General features: G+C 39.1%; 1 protein-coding gene across 1 annotated transcript; it reads right to left on the bottom strand.

Annotated features, from left to right (window-relative positions):
• Nucleotides 1–2,337: 2,337 nt before the first annotated feature.
• On the bottom strand, nucleotides 2,338–13,344 carry LOC309382619 (uncharacterized protein; the record flags this gene model as incomplete). The annotated part of the gene is made up of 5 exons (XM_081934324.1): nucleotides 13,117–13,344; nucleotides 12,028–12,316; nucleotides 4,041–4,167; nucleotides 3,194–3,253; nucleotides 2,338–2,417 (listed from the first exon to the last, which is right to left on the bottom strand). Exons 1-5 carry the CDS (start codon nucleotides 13,149–13,151, stop codon nucleotides 2,338–2,340), a joined length of 591 nt encoding a protein of 196 aa, XP_081790450.1. The 5' UTR covers nucleotides 13,152–13,344.
• Between the last annotated feature and the right edge of the window lie 6,516 nt (nucleotides 13,345–19,860).

Below are 19,860 nucleotides of genomic sequence, written 5' to 3'. Positions count from 1 at the left end.
TTGAAATTCTCTCCCCCCTCCCCCAGTTTTGTCTGTTCAACCCCTTCTCCCTTGGGCTGATTGGTGGGTGAGTTCCCAGGCAACCATAGCCTCTTCCCTCCTGTTTGATTGGCTGCTGCTGGGTTGCCTTGACGACAGAAGCAGGCCAGCAAGAGAGGCAGCCACTAGGGAGAGAGAGGGGGCGGGGCTATTGTCTTCCCTCAGAACTGGAGGAGTTGAAGGCGAAATCTTCTCTCTTTCAGGGAAAAAACTTCCTCAGATGCAGCCCTGGATAGGAAAATATGGAAGAATATTTTTTTTAAAAAAAAATTAAATGAAGGGAAAAGACCTTGAAAGAAGGAAAGGAGGAAACAGAAACTAAAAACAGATAAAAGATAGGAACATGGATGTAAAATTGCACAGTAAAAGGAAATAGTCGGGATAAGGAGCTTATAGAAAATAGCTGAAATAGAAAACAATTTTAGTATTTTAGTAGGAAGATTAATTTTGGCATTAGTTGAAAACACTTATAATATACAATTCATTTTTTTGAATAAATGTGTAAGGTTTTTCTTTTAGGAAATGAAAATGTCTCCTCAGCGACTGTAGACCGAATAGCAGAATGACAGTTGGAAGGGACCTTGGAGGTCTTCTAGTCCAACCCTCTGCTCAAACAGGGGGCTCATTGCTCCAACTTTCTCCTTCATTCTAGGTTGGGTCTTTTCTTTACAGGTTTTGGTCACCACATGACAAAAAAAGATATTTGAAAACTTTGGAAAAAGTGCAGAGAAGAGCAAGTGAGATGATTGAAGGCCTGGAGACATATGAGGAAGGGCTGCAGGATTTGGGTTTGACTATGCTAGGGATAAGAAGGACTTGGGGAGGGGGATGTGATAGCAATATTCCTGTATTTGTGGGACTGCCACAAAGAATAGAGGGAGTCAATCTATTTTCCAAAGCACCAGAAGGCAAGACAAGAAACAATGGATGGAAACTAATCAAAGAGAGAAGAAATTGGAAATTAAAGAGAAACTTCCTAATTAGGACAATTAACCAATGGACTGGCTTGTCTTCAGAGATTGTAAGGGCTTCAGCGCTGGAGACATGACAGCCACCTATCTGAAATGTATAGGGTCTCCTGCTTGAACGGGGTTGGACTAGAAGACCTCCAAGGTCCCGTCCAGCTCTATTCTGATTGATTAATTGAAACCCCATTCACTTAGGCATGGTTTATTCAATAATTGCAGTTATATGAAGAGACTGCAGAACCCACATAAAACACCCAATATTGTATTAACACGCATTGCATCTTTTTGTCTTCTATAAGGTATTCTTTCAGCCTAACTTTATATGAACATTCTCCCCTATCCTACAACTAATTCAGGTTTAAACTGGGAGGTTTTGTCATGGATTTGGTGAAAAGATGAGTTACAGCAGATAAAATACACATTTTAAAGTTACACCAAGGTTACACTTAAGAAGGCTAAGCTTGGTATTTAGCCTGGAGTTTTTAACTCTGCAGGTGATGCATTTTAGGCTACAATGAAGTTCAGCTCAGCAAGAATATCAAAAGCTGAGTTAGTTACACTCTGTGCATGCTCTAATCCTTTGACTCTCAATTCTTTAGGAATTGTTTGGTAAAACTCTTATATGGATGTATTTCAGCTCCCATTTTATTTCTACATAATTTGACCAGCTGGATCATTTAGATGTCATGCCCCAGCATCTAAATTTTACATATGTTGCTGCTCTCTCGCCCCATCTAGTGGCCGGAGAAACAATTACATTGTTTGAAGCTGACCCAACCCATTTTACCCATCAGCCTACACTCTCAAACAAGTGCATGCTGGGAAGCCAGACTCCATTTCCTTTAGCATTTGGAGAAGCACAAAGAAGAATCCATCTTAATGGCACATGGTCATCCAAGGACAAACACACCCACACATAGAGCACCGTTGGTGAGATTTAAAATATTTGTATGTATAAATTGTTATTTTCAGCAGTAACTCAATACTGCCTATCTTGTGTTTGGTTTTCATTGTATGTGTTCCTATTTTCCCCATGTTTCACCATATCCCGTTCTTTCAAAAAAGTATTCAGATCTACGCATATGGTCTGTTTTCTTGGAGGATAGGTGGGTTTAGCTTCATGTCAAGCTGCCCACAGGCTGACATGTAGTGAGGATAGAACACCAGATTGTCCACATCTTGTAATTATACTGATAAGTATGGAGGACCCTATCTTCCAATTGCCCTTTGATTATTTCACTTAAAATTGTTGTCCCAGATCATGTACGGGGGCAGTTTGAAACAATTTCTATGCTTGGTCTGTTGGAATGTTTTGAGAGTGGAAATTCCTCTAACTGACATCTACACATTTCTTCTGGTCGTAAGATGCTCTTTTGTATTCAAGCCTGGCCTCAAAATGATAATGTAGCACTTGGGGATGAAGATGCAAACAAGCAGACCAGCACTGGAGGTCAAGATGGAGAAGACCTGCACGGCCACCATGTATTTCCCCTTCGTGCTCAGGTAGGTGGGCAGGAAGGAGACCCAGACATTGCAGAAGACCAGCATGCTGAAGGTGATCAGCTTGGCTTCATTGAAGGCTCCAGGGAGATTCCTGGCCAGGAAAGCCATTGTGAAACAGATGGCAGCCAGAAAGCCCATGTAGCTGAGGGTGATGTAGAACATGAAAACAGAGCCTTCATTGCATTGCAGGATGATCTCTCCAGGCTGGGAATGAAAGTCTGAGTCACGGAATGGGGGACAAATTCCCAACCAGATGGAGCAAATCACAATTTGGACACTAGAACAAGAAAGGATGATGGAGTTGGCCAAGCTCTTCCCCAACCATTTCTTCACTTGGTTTCCTGGTTTTGTGGCCAGGAAAGCCAGCACCACTGTGATGGTTTTGGCCAAGAGAGAAGAAACGGCAACTGAGAAGATGATGCTGAAAACTGTTTGTCGGAGAAGGCAAGTGGCTTTCCTTGGTTGACCAATGAAGAGAAAAGGAGACAAGAAGCAAAGCAGTAGGGAGACCAGGAGGATGTAAGAGAGGTCTCGGTTGTTGGCTTTCACAATGGGAGTTTCCTGATGCTTTAGGAATATGATTAAAACAAGACCTGTGGCTAAGAAGAAGAGTAGGGCAAAAGACACAAGAATGATTCCCAGATGTTCTTCATAAGACAGGAAAGATATAACTTTGTGGATACATTGGATTCTGTCCTCATTTGGATATTTTTCATCTGGACATTTGGTGCATTTTTCTGTATCTGAGTAAAACAAAAAAGCAACATTTTAAAAAAGTATTCTGTACTTTCATAGATCAAGAAATAACTTCTTAGGGCAACAACTCTTACCAGCAACATTTTCTGAAAAGCATTGCTTAAAATCTCTACAGAAAGAAGGTAAGAAGAATAACATTTTCTAAAAAAGAAAAAAAAACCAGATACATTTTTATAGTTTATGACATTGGAGGAAGTCCTGGAACCTGTATGATTCCTTGTGTAATTTGAAGAATCTATGTTATTAGAGGTAGGTAATAAATCAGTTAATTTTTTTAGACACTTTTCCTGGATCCTGCCAGATATGCACTTCTTAGTATACTTGATTGTGGATTCCTATCTTTTGACACTGAATGAGCTATAAAAAAAGTTGGTTCTGCAAATAATCACTAAAACATCCTAACCTCCTATCTCTTCCTAGGCCTTCCCTCAAGGTGTTTCTGCTATTCCTCTCTCTAAGTAAGAAATTGTGCAATTTGAAGATAATAGCAGTAGTGTTTAGACTTATAAACCACTTCATGTGCTTTACAGCCCTCTCTAAGCAGTTTAGAATCAGCCTATTGCTCCCAACAACCTGGGTCCTCATTTCACCAATCTCAGAAGGATGGAAGGCTGAGTCAACCTTCAGCTGGTGAGAATCGAACTGCCAAACTATTAGCAAAAAGAGAAAAAACAACAACTGAGCTTCAATGTCTCTTTTAACTTGCACTTTCATGATAGTGTTTCAGATGAATCCACTTCCACAAGGCCTGCCCTTTTCCTTGGTGTCCCCCACCTTCATGAATGGAGATGGTCCCCTCAGGGCAAGGAATGCAGTCATAGCAGCAAGCAGGCTCTCCTTCTCGCTTCCGCTTGACAAATCCAGGATGACAACTTTCCCCACATTGGGACTGAGGCAGAGACTAAGCAGACAAAGAAGAAATGCCGAAGGAAATATATTGTGACGAAGCATGCATGAAAATGGATGTAGACATTAACATTAGCCCAATAGTTTCTCAGCTTCCCTTAGATAAATATGAAGTCATTGACTCATTCCAAACAGATTTAGGAGAGATAAATACTGGCAGATTGTTCATTTAATCACTCCCCTTTGCTTTTGGCCTCTAACATTGAAATAAAAGATGTTTCAACTTAAGAAAGACTGGAGGGATGGAATTGAAAAGACTTCAGCTTTAAGTGACAACCAGTTTGGTTCCTCCCCTTAGCCTTCTTCACATTCATTTCTCCATTCTTCACATAAATATGATTTTAGTACAATGAGCTTGCATTAAATTTTGGAAAAGAAATTATTGTGAAAGGTTTATTATTATTTTTATTATATAAGATTTATTAAATAAAATAATATTGTAATGAAGAAAGAAACTTCATACCAGTAGGATCTGGATAGGCTTCTTCTGGAGTATATAGAACATGGCAAAACTGCTTCCCTTTGAAAGTGATCCAAAACCATCCCCCAGCCAAGTAGAAAGGGGTGGAAATCCTTAAAAATTAGGGCTTGATTTATTTGTGTGTTTCTTCCCTCAATTCATATGGTTCTCAATTAAGACTAAAACTGACTGCCTAGTTTCTAGAACTGGGGTGAGATGAGATGCAGGAGAGGGCATGAGAACTAGTCCCTCAAAATGGATCTTTTCATCTTCAGCAAATGGGACAAGAGTAGGAGACTTGTGTCCAGCTCTGCATCTGGATTTTTTCTACTGAAGGACTACAGTTGGGGGACACCAACTAGATCCATGGTCTAAAGAATAATCACCCAGCATCAAATTGGGGGGGGGTGGTGGTTTCTACCAATTCAGCCAAACCGGTAAGTCCGAAGATCAGCTGAGAGCGAACCGTTCACTCCGACCTTCAGGTGGGCCCACTTGCCCACCCCCAGGTTAAAGTCCCCTATATTTCCTTGGTTTTTAGCCCAGCTGATTGGTGCAGCAGAGGTGCCTCAGCTGTTTTCCTTTGAACTGCGCATGCACACTCAGCGTGTGCCATGCATGTCAGCTGCAGGTGCTCAGCAAAGCGGTTGTTAAAAGGGTAGGATCCCACCCCTGCCCAGCATCCAATATTGGACATGTCTGAATCAGATTAAAAGGATTTTCCTTATCATGGCATCTGAAGGAGACTTTTGTGAACAGCATTGAAGTCCTCACAAGCCATCTAACAAAAGGTTTTCTCTTCTGTGCATTCAGCTCCCAGTGAAGGTCATCATCAGCCATGGCGACTAGAGTTCACCCACTTGAAATGGGTCATAATCTTTGATCAGTCTGTTTTCTGTCTGTATCAAAAGTTTATCTAATATTGTGTATTCTTTGGCAATACCTTCGTTCTTCCTATCCTGTGCATACCTTGATTGTATCTGTAAATAAGACCACCATTCTACTTGTACTCCTAGTGATGTCAATTCTGATCTAGTTTTGATCTCCCCCTGCCTGTTCAATAACTCTTTATATGTGACTATAGTTTCCATGTTAATTAAATTTGGGTGTATGTATGCTTCCATCGTAGATAGCCAAATAGGTATTTTAGTATAGTGGTCATGTTTAATTTTGTTCCATATTAGTAACAGAGATTGTCTGATGTAATGTCTACTAAAATATTTGTGTGCAGATCCTTTTTCATACCAGAGGAAGGCATGCCAGCCTGCTTGGAGGTCATGGCTTTCCAATTTGAGTAATCTTTTATTTCTCAGCATTATCCATTCCCTTAGCCATGTTAGTATGGCCGCAGTATAATAGAGTTCCCAATTTGGTACGCCAAATCCTCCCTTTTCCTTAGTGTCTTGCATAGCCTTAAGTTTTATTCTTGGTTTTCTTCCCTGCCAAATAAATTTCGAAACCAATTGATTCAAATCCTTGAAGACACCTTTTTCTAATTTAATGGGAATATTCTGAAATAGGAAAAGAAATTTTGGTAATATATTCATTTTTATAACTGCAATCCTGCCCATCAGGGACAGTTGTAAGTTTTTCCATCTTTCTAGATCTTTCTTAGTTTTATTAATCAGATTGGTATAATTGTCTTCTTTGATGGTCACACACCTTGCAGATAAAGGTATACCAAGATATTTAACTTTTTTGACAGTTTGGATACCCAATTTCTTCGTTAACTCCTCTTTTGCTTTTGATGTCATATTTTTAGTCAGCATTTTGGTCTTTGTCATATTTATCTTTAAACCCGCTATTTTCCCAGGAACATGTCAAAGAAACCATGGTCGCCTGGGCGAAAAATTTCGGTTACAATGTGGAATTGGCTAAGTGGGAAAAACTTTGGATACTTAATCAAAAACTAACATTGGCTACGGCGTATAAAGAAAATCTTTATAAGATGTTCTACAGATGGCATCTCCCCCCAGCACGGCTTTCCAAAATGTTCAAAAATCTGGCCCCAAATTGTTGGAAGTGTAAAAAAACACCAGGCACTTTCTATCATATGTGGTGGACATGCAATGAGGCAAAAAATATTGGAAAATGATTCAATCATGGTTAGAACAAATGGTGGGAGAACAAATTATGTTTAAACCAGAAACTTTTCTCCTAGGCATAATACTGGAGGGGTTTAAGAAAAATACACTTTATTTAATTATACATATACTAACTGCAGCGCGCATAACCTATGCACAGTATTGGAAAAAAGAAAATACACCATCAGAGCTAGATATAATCAGAAAAGTGTTGGCCTGTGCAGAAGCAGATAGGCTCACTCTTGAACTTAAAAATAAAGGGGAATCAGAATATTTTGAAGTATGGAATAGATTTTATGATTGGTATAAGACAAGATGACAAGACTGGAACAAATGTATATATTGTGATTGGACAGAAGGATAGACAATGTATTAAGTAGATTAATTGTTAATGGTTGAAACTAGCTGTATATAATGTGAATGTATGGTCACTCCGACTCCGCGGTATTGCATTGTTTTAAATGTAAAAATAATAAAAATATATTTGAAAAAAAGAAATAGGTCATAATCTTTACAAAAAAGGTAAAACGCAGCAATATTTGACTCACCTTGTTGAGCAGATTTAGCCATGAAAGAGCAATTTCGTTAATAATAATACTCTCTCTTACAATACTCCCCAGTTTTCTTTTTGTCGAATCCCCCTCAGGAGAAAACACGAAGAACTCGATGTCCATATCTGCAGCTATTTCTCCATTATGGTCCACGTAAAGATTCCAGTGGGAAAGATTGTAGAACTCATTCTTCTCCAGAAAAGGATGGAACTAGAATAGAAATGTCCAGGAGTTTTAGAAGCAGAAACTTTCATTCCCTCCTGGTATTTTCAGGTATGAATTTTTCTTGTACAGTTTTTTTTAATGTGCCAACATGCTTAATTAGGACAGCAAGTATTACCACTAAGTTGTGAATGAGAAAGGTTCAGCAAAATTTGTCAATCATATACTGAAAATATATGTATTGAGAAAATGTAATAACCATAAGTACTATTGTTATAATACAGCAGGTATCAAATAAATTGAACAACAGCAAAAAAAGAAATTATTCATAAACTTCTTAAAGGTTAATTGCCCAAAAGCATGGATTTTTTTCAAGATGAAAGTGCCTAAGATAATCTGCTCCCAGGTAAACCAAACAGGAAATATGAGCACAGGAGCTAATGCTACTTTATTGGAGTGCAATTAACATAATCTTTCAAGTCATGTTGATCTACAGAAGCTGAGGATCAGAAGTCAGGAAGCACCTTTTCTAATAGGATTGCAACTGGAGAAGGGAAGGATAGAGCACTCTTCCAAAAACTGAAAAATGTTACACAGAAGCTTAAGATTTGTTCATGGTTAAACCAGAGTCTGGAACATGATAAAATGAACTCAGCGAAGATATTCTGGCTGAATTGGTATGATATGTTGATATGATTCCCCTCTTTCTCTAATGGATTCCTTCTCCAAAGGAATTTAGTTGGTTAGATCCTTGTTGGGACCCCATACCTGCCATGGCTGTAGCCTCGGAGCCTCCAGTGTCTCTTGGGCCTCCTTCCTTCTCCTCCAGGACCTGGATGAATATGCAGCCTTCAAGACATGGGCCAGAGTCATAAAGATAATGTAAATAGAGTCACTGTTTTCAACTAATATCCCATTCAATTCATCCTCTGTCTCCACTGGAGTTTTCTGGGTGCATCTTTTCCGGCCTTTGACAGAAAAAAGATTCTTTGAAAAATAACACTGAAAATTCTTCTTTTCATACTGGGAGTCTACAAAGGAAAAGGGTTCAAAAGCACCATATTCTGGCCTTATTTTTTGTATAAATTCAAAGCTCCAAATACTATGGATGTATTTGTTATATTCACGATACCCAATTATATAGTTTCCCAAAGCCGTGGTGATCCAGATTTTCTCTCTAATGGGTCCTGACAAAATGTCAATTGTTAAATGAAAAATATGAAATGTGTTTGAAACTATAATATTTTCTATGAAGTGAACATAGACATTGACTTGTTTCCACTGAGAAAAGCTGGAATCCCTGAAGGGTGCTAGATGTCCAGTCATTGAGAATTGTTGTGATATAACAACACAAATTCCATTCCTGACAAGCAAAGGAGGAAAAATCCTGAGGAAGTTCTCTCCCTCCTCTGTGTCTGGAGCAAGGAGGCCAATCAAGGTCCATCTGAAGTGCAGGAGCACTCGGACAATTGCTGAATACTGAAACCCTTCTTTGAGGAGCATCCGGTGGAAAAAAGGGAATTTACTTTTATCACTCAGAATCTCTGAAGCAACTCTGTGACTGATCTGGAAAAGCAATGAAGAAGGCTGTGTTTTATTTGTAGTCAGATCAACTCCAAAATATGAGTTTTTAACAAATCCAACTTTGTTTTGATAAACATCTTAGACTAATTTGTTGATTAGCCATTGTTTAAAATATTAAACAGAATATTAAGAAGACTTTATATAAAAATGATGATAGTTGACATTTTGGCTAATATACTTGTAACATTTTTTAAATAAAGTGATTAATGGTAGTTGTCACTTCGAGGCTATAAGCTATATATGTTTTATCAACAGTAGATAAGATTGGAATTAACTGAATAACAGAATTGGAAGTGACTGTGGAGGTCTTCTATACCTTATACCATCTCAAATAAATGGTTGTTGAATCTCTCCTAAAAAACTTTCAATGTTGGAGCATTCACAACTTCTGGAGCCAAGTTGTTCCATTGCTTGATTGTTCTGTCAGGAAATTTCTTCTTAGTTCTAGGTTGCTTCTTTCCTCAATTAATTTCCATCTGTTGCTTCTTGTCCTACCCTCAGGTGCTTTGGAGAGTAGGCTGACTCTGTCATCTTTGTGGCAACCCCTGAGATATTGGAACAATGCTATCATGTCACCCCTAGTCCTTCTTTCTATTAAACTAGACCTACCCAGTTCCTGCAACCGTTCTTCATATGTTTTAGTCTCCAGTCCCCTAATCATCTTTGTTGCTCTTCTCTGCACTCTTTCTAGAGTCTCCACATCTTTTTTACAACATGGCAACCAAATCTGGATGCAATATTCCACGTGTGGCCTTACCAAGGCATTATAAAGCCTTCACTGATTCTTTGCTTGATTATCTTTTTCAGAATCTCCCCAGGTATGGAGGTCAGGCTGAAAGTTTTCTGGATTGATGGGTCCCCCCCCCCTTTTTTTTTTTGAAGATGGGAACTACATGACCTCTTTTTAGTCCTCTGGCAGTTTCCCAATGGTCTAGGGTTTTTGAAAGATATAGTTCAGTAGTTCTGAGATCACGTCTGCCAATTCCTTCAGAACATAGGGGTTTAATCCATTTGGTCTTGATGATTTGCACTCATCTAGGATGGAATTGCCATTTTCTTGCCTATTTTAACTTGTATTCCTAATCTGTGCTTTACAATACTATTTTTGATAGGTTGGACTGTTTTTCCCCCTTTTGTGTGAAGACAGGTGCAAAAAACAAGTTAAGCAGTTCTGCATTTTCCCTTCTCACCTTCTTGCCACTTTCTCCGGTTAGTGGACTAATCATTTCCTTGACTTTTGTCTTGTTTTTTTTTACATGTTACTCCTTTTACAAAGGAGATGTTTTTTGCTTTTTTTTTTTTACTTTTGTTGCAGCCTGAGTTCATTTTGAGCCTTAGCTGTCCTCACTTCATCTTTGCATGCTCGGGCTATTTGCTGATATTCTGCCTTAGATATGTGTCTCTCTTTCCACTTTTTATACTTGTCTTTTTTGTCTTTCAATTTAATGGAGAGTTCTTTATGCAGCCATGCTGTTTTATTTTGAGAGCTGTTATTTTTCTTCTTCATTTGTATTGTGATAGACTGGGCTTTTATAATCTCACTTTTCAAAGTTTCCCAAGCTACTTGGGTTGTTTTCCCCTTGAGGATTCTCATCCATGGAATCCTTCTCAAGCTCTCTCTAAGTTTATTGAAATTAGCTCTCTTAAAGTCCAAGACTCTAGTTTGACTTTGTTTTATTGCTTGTGCTTCCATAATGTTGAATTCCAACATCACATGATTACTCCCTCCCACAAGGCTCCTTTAGCTTCAAGACTTATATTATTTCACCTCCGTTACTGAGAAGTAAGACCAATATGGATCATTCCCTCCTTCTATTCCCCACTTTTTGGGAGTCAAAGTTGTCTGTAAGAATCTGTTTCATCTTCCACTTGTTGTGGAGTTTGTCTCCAAGTTGGTGTCAGGGTAGTTAATGTTCCCCATTACTATTGTGATTTGCTTCCTACATACCTTAATTAGCTGACTAGCAATATGTTCATCTATTTCCTCTGTTTGGTTGTGTGGCCTATAGTATACAGCTGTGGCAATGTTATTTTCCCCTCTTTTATATAGACACAAATTCATTCAAGACAGTTTTCATCATTGTTGTGATCTATTTCTGTAAAGATGCTGTTATTTCTTATATGTAGTTGAACTCCATTTTCCCTTTTATTTGGTCTGTTCCTTTTAACTAATTAAAAGAAACTGTATATTCCATTTGTGGGTTTCATCCCACCAGGTTTCTGTAAGGACAACAATATCGTATCTGCCATCATTTACTTGAATTTCTGATTCCCCCTATTCCTCATACTCTGTGTATAGCTATTTCAGTGCATTTTAACTGACCCTGAGTTTACTTTCTACATAATCTGTTTTGTGCCTGAGTTCCACTACTTCCTTATAACTTGTTTGATTAGTGCCCGATATAACACACACTATCAAAAGCTTGATTTTCCTTGACAGCAAGGTTGAGATTCTTACCTGCGCAAACAGCTATGTTACAATCACTGATTACCCTATCAGTTTTAGATTGCTGGGGACGAATGTGTTCTGTATCAATTTACTCTCTGTCCCCATTGTTCAGTTTGAATGTTTCTCTAGATAATCCATGAATTTAATGCCAAGTAATTCAGTCCTTTTCTTTGATGGATGGGAGTCATCTCTTTCACAATTATTTTCAGGAATATGGCATTTGTTCAGCATTATCATTTTTCTAAGATCATGTACAAACTGTGAGCTTTCCATCAGTGCTGTACTTTTCTATTCTACAGAAGACCCTTTGATTAGACACAGAGCCTCTCCTCATTTTCACAAGCATGCAGCAGAAGCCCCCAAAGCACTAGAGATGCTATCAAGAGAGGATATAACTGTTTTGATACATCCCATCCTAATGTGCATCCCAGTTCCCAGCCACGACACCTACAATGGATATAGTGAAAAGTAGCTCTTGAATTCCACAGAGAAGATATGGATGGATCTATGATATACCCACTACCATCCCACTCACTTCACTATATAGAAAAACATCCACACAAACCTGTGGGACTTTGTAGGGGCCTACTAATGTTGACATCTGGATGGAATTCTCCCTGTCTGCTGCATCAAGAAGAGCCAAAATGTTGTCCTTCCTTCCACAGCTGTAATTGGGAACATTGGCTTCTCCAGCAGAGAGCACATCCATCAAGACTTCTGAAGTGCCAAGTGTGTTCAAATAGTTGTCATGGATATTGTAGCCAAGTGTGAGATTGCACAGAAGCTGAATATTCTTGTTGATCTCTTGAATGGTGGAAATGAAGCGTTCTATTCCTTTGGCAGTATAAGATCCACTAGTGTTAAAAAAGGCTTTGGTTAATGCAAGCATCATCATCAGCAGTAATATACCGTACTACCTTTTTTCCAATTTCATCCTCTTTATCAACACGTGACTATTGAGTCTGAAGCTAATATTGATTTAAAAAAACAAGAGGTAAATGATAGTCACCCATTCAACATTTCATATTTCTAGATGTTGAGAAAATGAGAAGATGATAAGAAACACAAATAGACTATTATTTATAGTAGCTGTAATTTTCATCAGCACATTATCCAGTCTGCAAAATAACTCATGTTTTAAAGTACAACCATCATAAAAGGAAGAGGATATTTCATAAGTGACCCAGAAAAGCTGCTCTAAAAACAATTCATCCTCTATTCCTGTAAGGATTAGGCTTTGAATATCAATGAGCAGTTATAAAAAATATGGAAATGAGCTGGCCAAGGTTAACTACAACAATCACTACTTTAAACAAAAGTCATTATTCAAGTCATAAATTCTAGATAGGACGTGGAAAGGAAAATAATGTGGACTTCTTTTAGGTATATTTTTCTGCTCCATCTTTGTATTTGTGTCTCTTCCATTAAATAAGACAAGAGGAAACCGATGGAAATCTGATCAATCAACAAAATTAATCACTTCCTGAACTCTAGGAGTAAGCAGAATAAGGAGAGAAGAATGAGAGTGTTAGAATTGCAGATGGAAGGAATACAATTTCATCACACTGAATAACTTACAAGTGAGACTGACTATAAGGAAGCAGGTTGAAAAACAACATTTTCTGTTTTAGTGTTTCTGCACTGGTGACTATACCGATCAGATGATCTCCTGGCCTGTAGTAGCTCCATGGTTTTATTCTATCCAGGTGCACCATATTCAGTGGGCACTTCATTCTAAGCTTTCCAGAGATTGTCTGGGACACCAGTAGCATCAAAAGCAGAAGCAGGAGGTCCATAGTTCATAGAGCTGAATCAATCACCTGATTCCAAAGAAGAGTTAGATGATTTCAAAGCACTCTCAGAAAATGGAATGTCCAGTGGTTTTCCTTTTTCCAACAGAAACAAATTGAGCGTCATCGGGAAAAGAGGGAAAGGTACATTCAGCAGCACAGCCCCTGCCTGTGTCCTCAATCTTGTGCAAAGCATTCAGCATTAGCAGAGGCTTATATCTTTTTCTGACGCAAGATCCATTCCATGTTGCTTCAGTCTCTGATGTTATAGCAAAGGCAGACACTGGAAAAGTAGCAGTAGATGTCTCAAAGTCTGGGACTGTGATAATTACTATGAGTGATAATTTGTCCTTCAGATCTCTTCCAGGGCTCCATGTACAGAAGGGCAGCTGGAGAAAAGGATTGTTGTGAAATGTTGCAGATACACCCCTGGAGACACTCTTCAATAATGGTTGTCATCCTTCCTGCCAGGACATGTCCAGAAAGTGATGCTGGAGGAAGATGCTCCAATACCGAGGGAACTGACTTCTGCTGTCCACCATTGTGGCCTATGGTCTCCAGAGATTGCTAGAGAAGGTCACTTGGAGCTATGCAGTTTGGAGGCATTTAACTCTAGTGCTCTTTGATATTTCATTTCCAACTGTTGCAGAAATATATATTTTTGGATGAGAACTGACTAAGAGGTGGGAGAGAGCCAGTCTGTAGATTATATTCTTGAATAAATAGGAAGAAATTTATAGAAGGGATAGAAAATTTTATTTTCCTTGACTCTCTGTTGTCCAAGACTGAAATCCCTTATATTTTGAAGTTTCAGAGTTTATTAAATAAAGAATGGGGGTGAAGTCTGCAGCTGAGATGGTGGTGGTGCTCATAGTGTGATGTATATTGTGATCCAGGGGTGGGTTTTTTTTTTTTAAAAAAAAACATTTTTGTGGGCGTGGCTAGATGGGGGAGGGGGCCATGTGACTGAGTCAGCGTGGCCAACTTGACATCACTCATGGACACTCAATCACACGGTCCCCTCACCAAGCCATACCCACTGAAACGGTGCTGAAAAGTTTTGATGGGGCGGGGGGGGGGGGGCTCCAGCCTCACCAGAGCTAAGGGAGCACCTGCAAACTACGCAGTAAAAAAAAAAGTTTTTGTCCTACGCGGATCCCGGGAATACTCTGTAGGCTTCAGCAGAGCTGGGAGAAGGGAAAAACTTCCCCATTTTTGCAAAAAACAGAGGCACTTTTCCCTCCCCCCAGCCCTGCTGAAGCCTGCAAAGTGCTTCTAGAGGCTGGGAGAAGTGAAAAACTCCCCCATTTTTGGTAAAAACAGGGGCACTTTTCCCTCCCACCAGCCCTGCTGAAGCCTGCAAAGTGCTTCTGGAGGCTGGGAGAAGTGAGGGTCGGGACCTCCTGAGATGGGAGGAATTTCCCTCTTCAGTCAGATATGTGCCCTTGCCAATATGTAGTTTTTTTTCCCCAGGGGAGAGGAGGAAGGGTGGCTATTGTCATTTGTGGTTTTTTATGGTCTTTCAGGAGGCTGGACTTAAACCTTCTTCTTGCCTCAGTTTGGCTATGAGTACTTTTGCTGTTTTGGTGAAGTCTGTTGTGTGAATATCATCCTTTCAGGAAGAAAAATGTCCCCTGGTTATTTCAGTTACAAATTATCGTTCAACTTGTCTCCACTAATTAAAGTACTTCAGGGTTCCAGTAATTCACTGATCCATCAGCCAACAGTTTGACTTCAGAAAAAAAAACCATAGTTAGAAGTTACAAATGCAGCCATTGGTGAAGTGACCAGGCTCAGTGGATTCTGAATGTGCCAGGCACATGCAAGAGCAGAGTGAGCACATACAAAGCATGCAATACCCGAACCTGTTATTAAACCAGTAGGATCCCACCACTGAATCCAGCTAGTCAATAAAACCCAAAATCAAAGTTTCATTTTTTTCCACCTCAAGCACAAAGTCCAGAAGTGATTTCCAAGGAGAAACAAAGGTATTTGTGGGTTTTTTTCCTTGATCAAAGCAGTCAATTTAGCCATCTCTTCCAACTCCGTCAACTTTTGCAACCATTCGTCCATTGTCAGGGTCAAAGGGTCCTTCCATTTTTGAGCATAAAGTTATATTTTGGCTGCCAACATGTATAGCACCAAAGTTCCATTTTTTTCTCCTTTTCCATTAAAGCAAAGTCTCTGGCTTTATCTTTATATTCACTTTAAGAATTTTCTGCATTAGAATATGAATCCTACTGAAATAGTTCTTTCCTTTGTCACATGTCTACCATAAATGATAAAAAGTCCCTTCTTTACATTTACATTTCCAACGTTCATTTGAAACACCTTTATACGTTCGTGATAACTTATCTGGAGCTAAATACCAATGATACTTATATAAGTTTTCTTTTAAATTGTAATTTAATGTAAATTTTAACTCTTTCTTCCATATGTTCTTCCATTGTTCAAGCATTAAATTATACCCAAAGTTCCTTGTCCTTTGAATGATAGAATGCTTTACATGTTCACTTTCCAAATTTAAGTTCAATAACTTTTTATAGACCTTAGCGATAATGTGTTCACCACTACCACACAATAAGATTTCCAATTCGATACATGGCAATTGTGACTGAAGAAAAAGAAATCTGCTATTTGTTGTCATAGTGATTAAAGAGAAAACCCTGGGGAATATTTAATGTCTGAGCATGTCACAGATCTGAAATAGCTGCCTGCTAAGTGGGAGCAAAAGTCTACTTTACTTTGAAAGCTAATGCTCAAGGGCATCACCACTAAAAACCTGATCCAAAATCAAGTTTAGTGAAAATGTAATCATTAAAACGTTGCATAGTTTTAAAAAAATGCACACACAAAATGGGAGAGTGTCTCTGTGTCTTTGCAATTGAGTTCTTGTTTACTGGCTCACTTCCAGCTCTGCAAAGAAGCCATGGCAAATGTACAACTTCTCCCCTATAATTATGGAAGTGCTGGGGATTTCTTTCTTCCTCTTTTCTCTCCAGGGAGTTTTCCAGCTGTCACTTTTGAAACTGGTTCAGTGAATGGCAAATACAAGAAATAATGCAAAGTTTTGTCCTGTCCTGAGCCAGAAAGCCCTAAATATAGATAATTCCTGGCTCAGTGTACAATTTAAACACTATGAATAACTGCACAATTTCAGACTCTGGCCTTCACGAGTCTTTTCTTCTAGAGATATTATTAAGAAATGTGATATGTCAGTCTTTCAAGACTCATTTCAATTTATTTCCAGATGGACATTAAAACACACTTATCCTATATTGATTCAGTCAACCTGAACATTTGCTAAATAGAATACTGGGATTACTCTATAAGAAGGTTATTACACATAGAGGATCTATCCATCTGAAGAAAGTTACCCCATTAGAATGTTAACTGTAACACTTTCTTAGAAGTGGTTTTGTTTGGCTGGACTAACAATGATCTCTGCCTGTCTATTGATATACTCGTGCATGACATCAGTTCCTTATGGCTTCTCAAAGATAAAAAAAAATCAGTCAGACCATTTCCTTCAAGATGCTAGAACTGAATTCATCTCTCCCTGGCCCTGAGATTTGTATGGGTTGAAAGTAAAAATCTATCCCCTAAACTATATACAAGATTTTCCCAGTCTCAAGGTACAGGTTTGATTTTTCAATTGGTGTAACATTGGTTTTCTCCATTGGTGCATCACAACTCTTGTTGGATCCCAAACTCTCAGAAACGTGGGACCAATAAAAATAGAGTAATTCTGCCCTTTTTTTTGTCATCTCTTAGAGATTTTTTATATTTCTCGTTTCATCATTTTTTAAAAAAAAATCTTTCATTTTGAATATATTGTCCATGCAGGACAATGAATGGACTATGAAATGATGTATAATAAGAGCAGATCTCTTAATCCATGTAGGAGGATCTGAAAGGTTGAAAACCTTGCACATGGCATGGAGTTTGAAATGAATCTGGGCATCATTATGAGAAAAACCACAGAGCTGAAAAAGAGTTCAGGTTAACCTTTATGTTATTCCAGTTGTGTCATCAGCACAACATTTGTTATTGATCATCCCAAAAGTACTTTTTCAAGAGATAACTGGACTTTTTGGTTTTTCTATGAAGACATTTTGCTTCTCATCGAAGAAGCTTCTTCAGCTCTGAAGCTTGGTTATTGATATTTCTTCCTTCAGTTTTCAAACAAAACCCAACTTCTTCAAACCCAGTTTCCTTAAATATATATTCAACCAATAGGTTGAATAAATAGGAGAAGAGTATTGTAACGATATGTGAAAATGTACTTGTGAGACAGGAGGAAGATCAACAGATTGGACAAGTGGTATGTAAAAGACCTACAGTCCACAGGAGGAAGAGGGAGCATGGGAAATGTTTGGGAAGAGATATTCCACATTTTTCTGGAGAGTGCAAGAAGAGGAAGGGAGAAATATATTGTATCAGCCAGTTGTGTGTGAAAGTTATCAGAAAGACCATAGTGGGAAAGGTTTTTCAGAAGTAGTTTGCCATTGTCTCTTTCCTGGGGCATCAGAGATTTGCTGGCCAAGGTTTACCCAGCTGACTTTGTGCCCAAGGGAGGACTAGAATTCATGGTCTCCTGGTTACTATCTTGAAGTTTTTACCATAGACAGGCTCTGACCATAGCCATACAATCCACTTAACTTGGTCACTTCACCAATGGCTGCATTCACACTTGCAACTTTTAACTGGTTTATTTTCTGAGGTTGAACCTGTTGTCCAATGTGTTAGTGAATCATGTGTATTAATTCAGCAGGGACTAGCTGAACAATCATTTATAATAGAAATAAGATGGAAAGACTTTCTTCTTATAAGGGCCACATTCACACAACATAATTCACCAGGCTGAGGAAATGTTCTTGCAGCCACCCTGGGACAAAAGAAAGTTCTAGGTGAAGCCTCCTGAAAGGCTATAATAAACCATGGATGACCACAGCCACCTCTCCTCCATTTCCCTGGGCTCTCACTAGATGCAAACCCACAAATTAAGTTGCCACATTTGCAACTGAGGAGAGTTTTCCTCCCCTCTGGGCTAAGCTTCAGTGAGACATGGCAGTACGATGGACAGGAGAAGCCATGTTACACATCAACCTGACTCTCCAATTCACAGACATCAACTGGAACCTGAAGCCACTAGCAGACACTGAGAGTGGACACTGACGACTCTACAATAGGACGACTTTGAAATAATGGAGCTGGGATATTGGTCATCCTGTGCTCCCCATTGTAAGGTTGGACCTGCCTGCTCCTTCTGCTTCCCCTCTCACTCAACCCTCACCTCCCCATTTCTCCGTTCTAGGCCAAGCTGTACATATTAACATTCCCCCTCCAGATAGGAATCCTAATCCATCAGCAATTGACCAACTTAAATAGAGACTCCAAACTGGCCCTTTGAAGCACTTGGAGGTCTTCTGGGTGGAGTTTTAAATAAAGCCTCAGAGATGAGAATGTCACAGGAGTTGCACCTTCTACAAAACCAGAGAAACTTACATCAGGTCCTCCTAAACCAACTACTGGGTAGTTGCGGCAAAAAATCAGGTTACACCATCCACCACACTCTGGGTGCTGCCACCACCTCAGCTGTAGACCTCACAGCACACGGTGGTTGTTAAGAAACCATGAAATATGAAAATTTAAAGGCTCTCAGTGCAGAAGAGACAACACAGAAAGTAAAAAGAAAACTAAAAGAAAAACTTATATTTATATCGTTCTATAATCATCTTTCTACTAATGATACAGTCAACAGGCCTTCCCTTGTCTCTGAGTCTGCTCTCATGCAAACATTGATATTTCTAGAAAAAATGGCAAATTAAATTTCTCTTTAGTTATAAGGAATTCAAAAATAATTTCCAATTTGGGATGAATATATGGAAATCCCATTGAAAAGACAATCCCAAACTCTAACATTAAGTTGGGTTCAAGGATAATGAATGCTTACATGGCATTAGAGCAAAGGCAGCACTAGAGTTAAGGGTCACCAATGTAGAGTGGCACAAAATTCCTCAGCAGTCTCTGGAGGCAAAAGACCCCATTGAAGGACATCAGAAGTCACTTTTCTGGCTGTTGAGGTATCTTGCTCCAGCATCACTTTCTGGACATGTCCTAACAGGAAGGACTGTGACCACTACACAACACTGTCCCAAGAGGTCTATCTGTGATTTTTCAGTGATATGTTTTTCTCTCCCTGCCCCTCATCAGATGGAAGAGGTTCAGGATCCCAAAAGGACAAGTTCCTTCTCATTGTAATTATCACCTCATAGGCCTTGAGACCTCTCCTCCTCCTCCTCCAGTAACTACCTTTGATGTAAACATCACATTGAAGTGACATGGAAGGGAACTTGTATTAGAAAAGGATAAATACTACTGGTTATGCTTTTTGTGGCTCAAGTTACAGGACAGGCAGGAGCTGTGATCCTCTATGTATTTTTTCTCTTTTCCAGCAGAATCTTGGTTTGTCTCTGTTTGAATCATGAAAACCATTGGATATTCCCTCCTGTGTGACTGCTTCCAATTCTTCTAATTGTTCTTTAGAAACAGGAAGGAGATTGATTCAACCCCATGAATTATGGACCTCCTGCTTCTGTTTCTGA

Source organism: Natrix helvetica, assembly GCF_964273705.1.
Source record: "Natrix helvetica genome assembly, chromosome: 1".
NCBI lineage: Eukaryota > Metazoa > Chordata > Lepidosauria > Squamata > Natricidae > Natrix > Natrix helvetica.
This window is presented reverse-complemented; position numbering and strand designations above follow the sequence as displayed.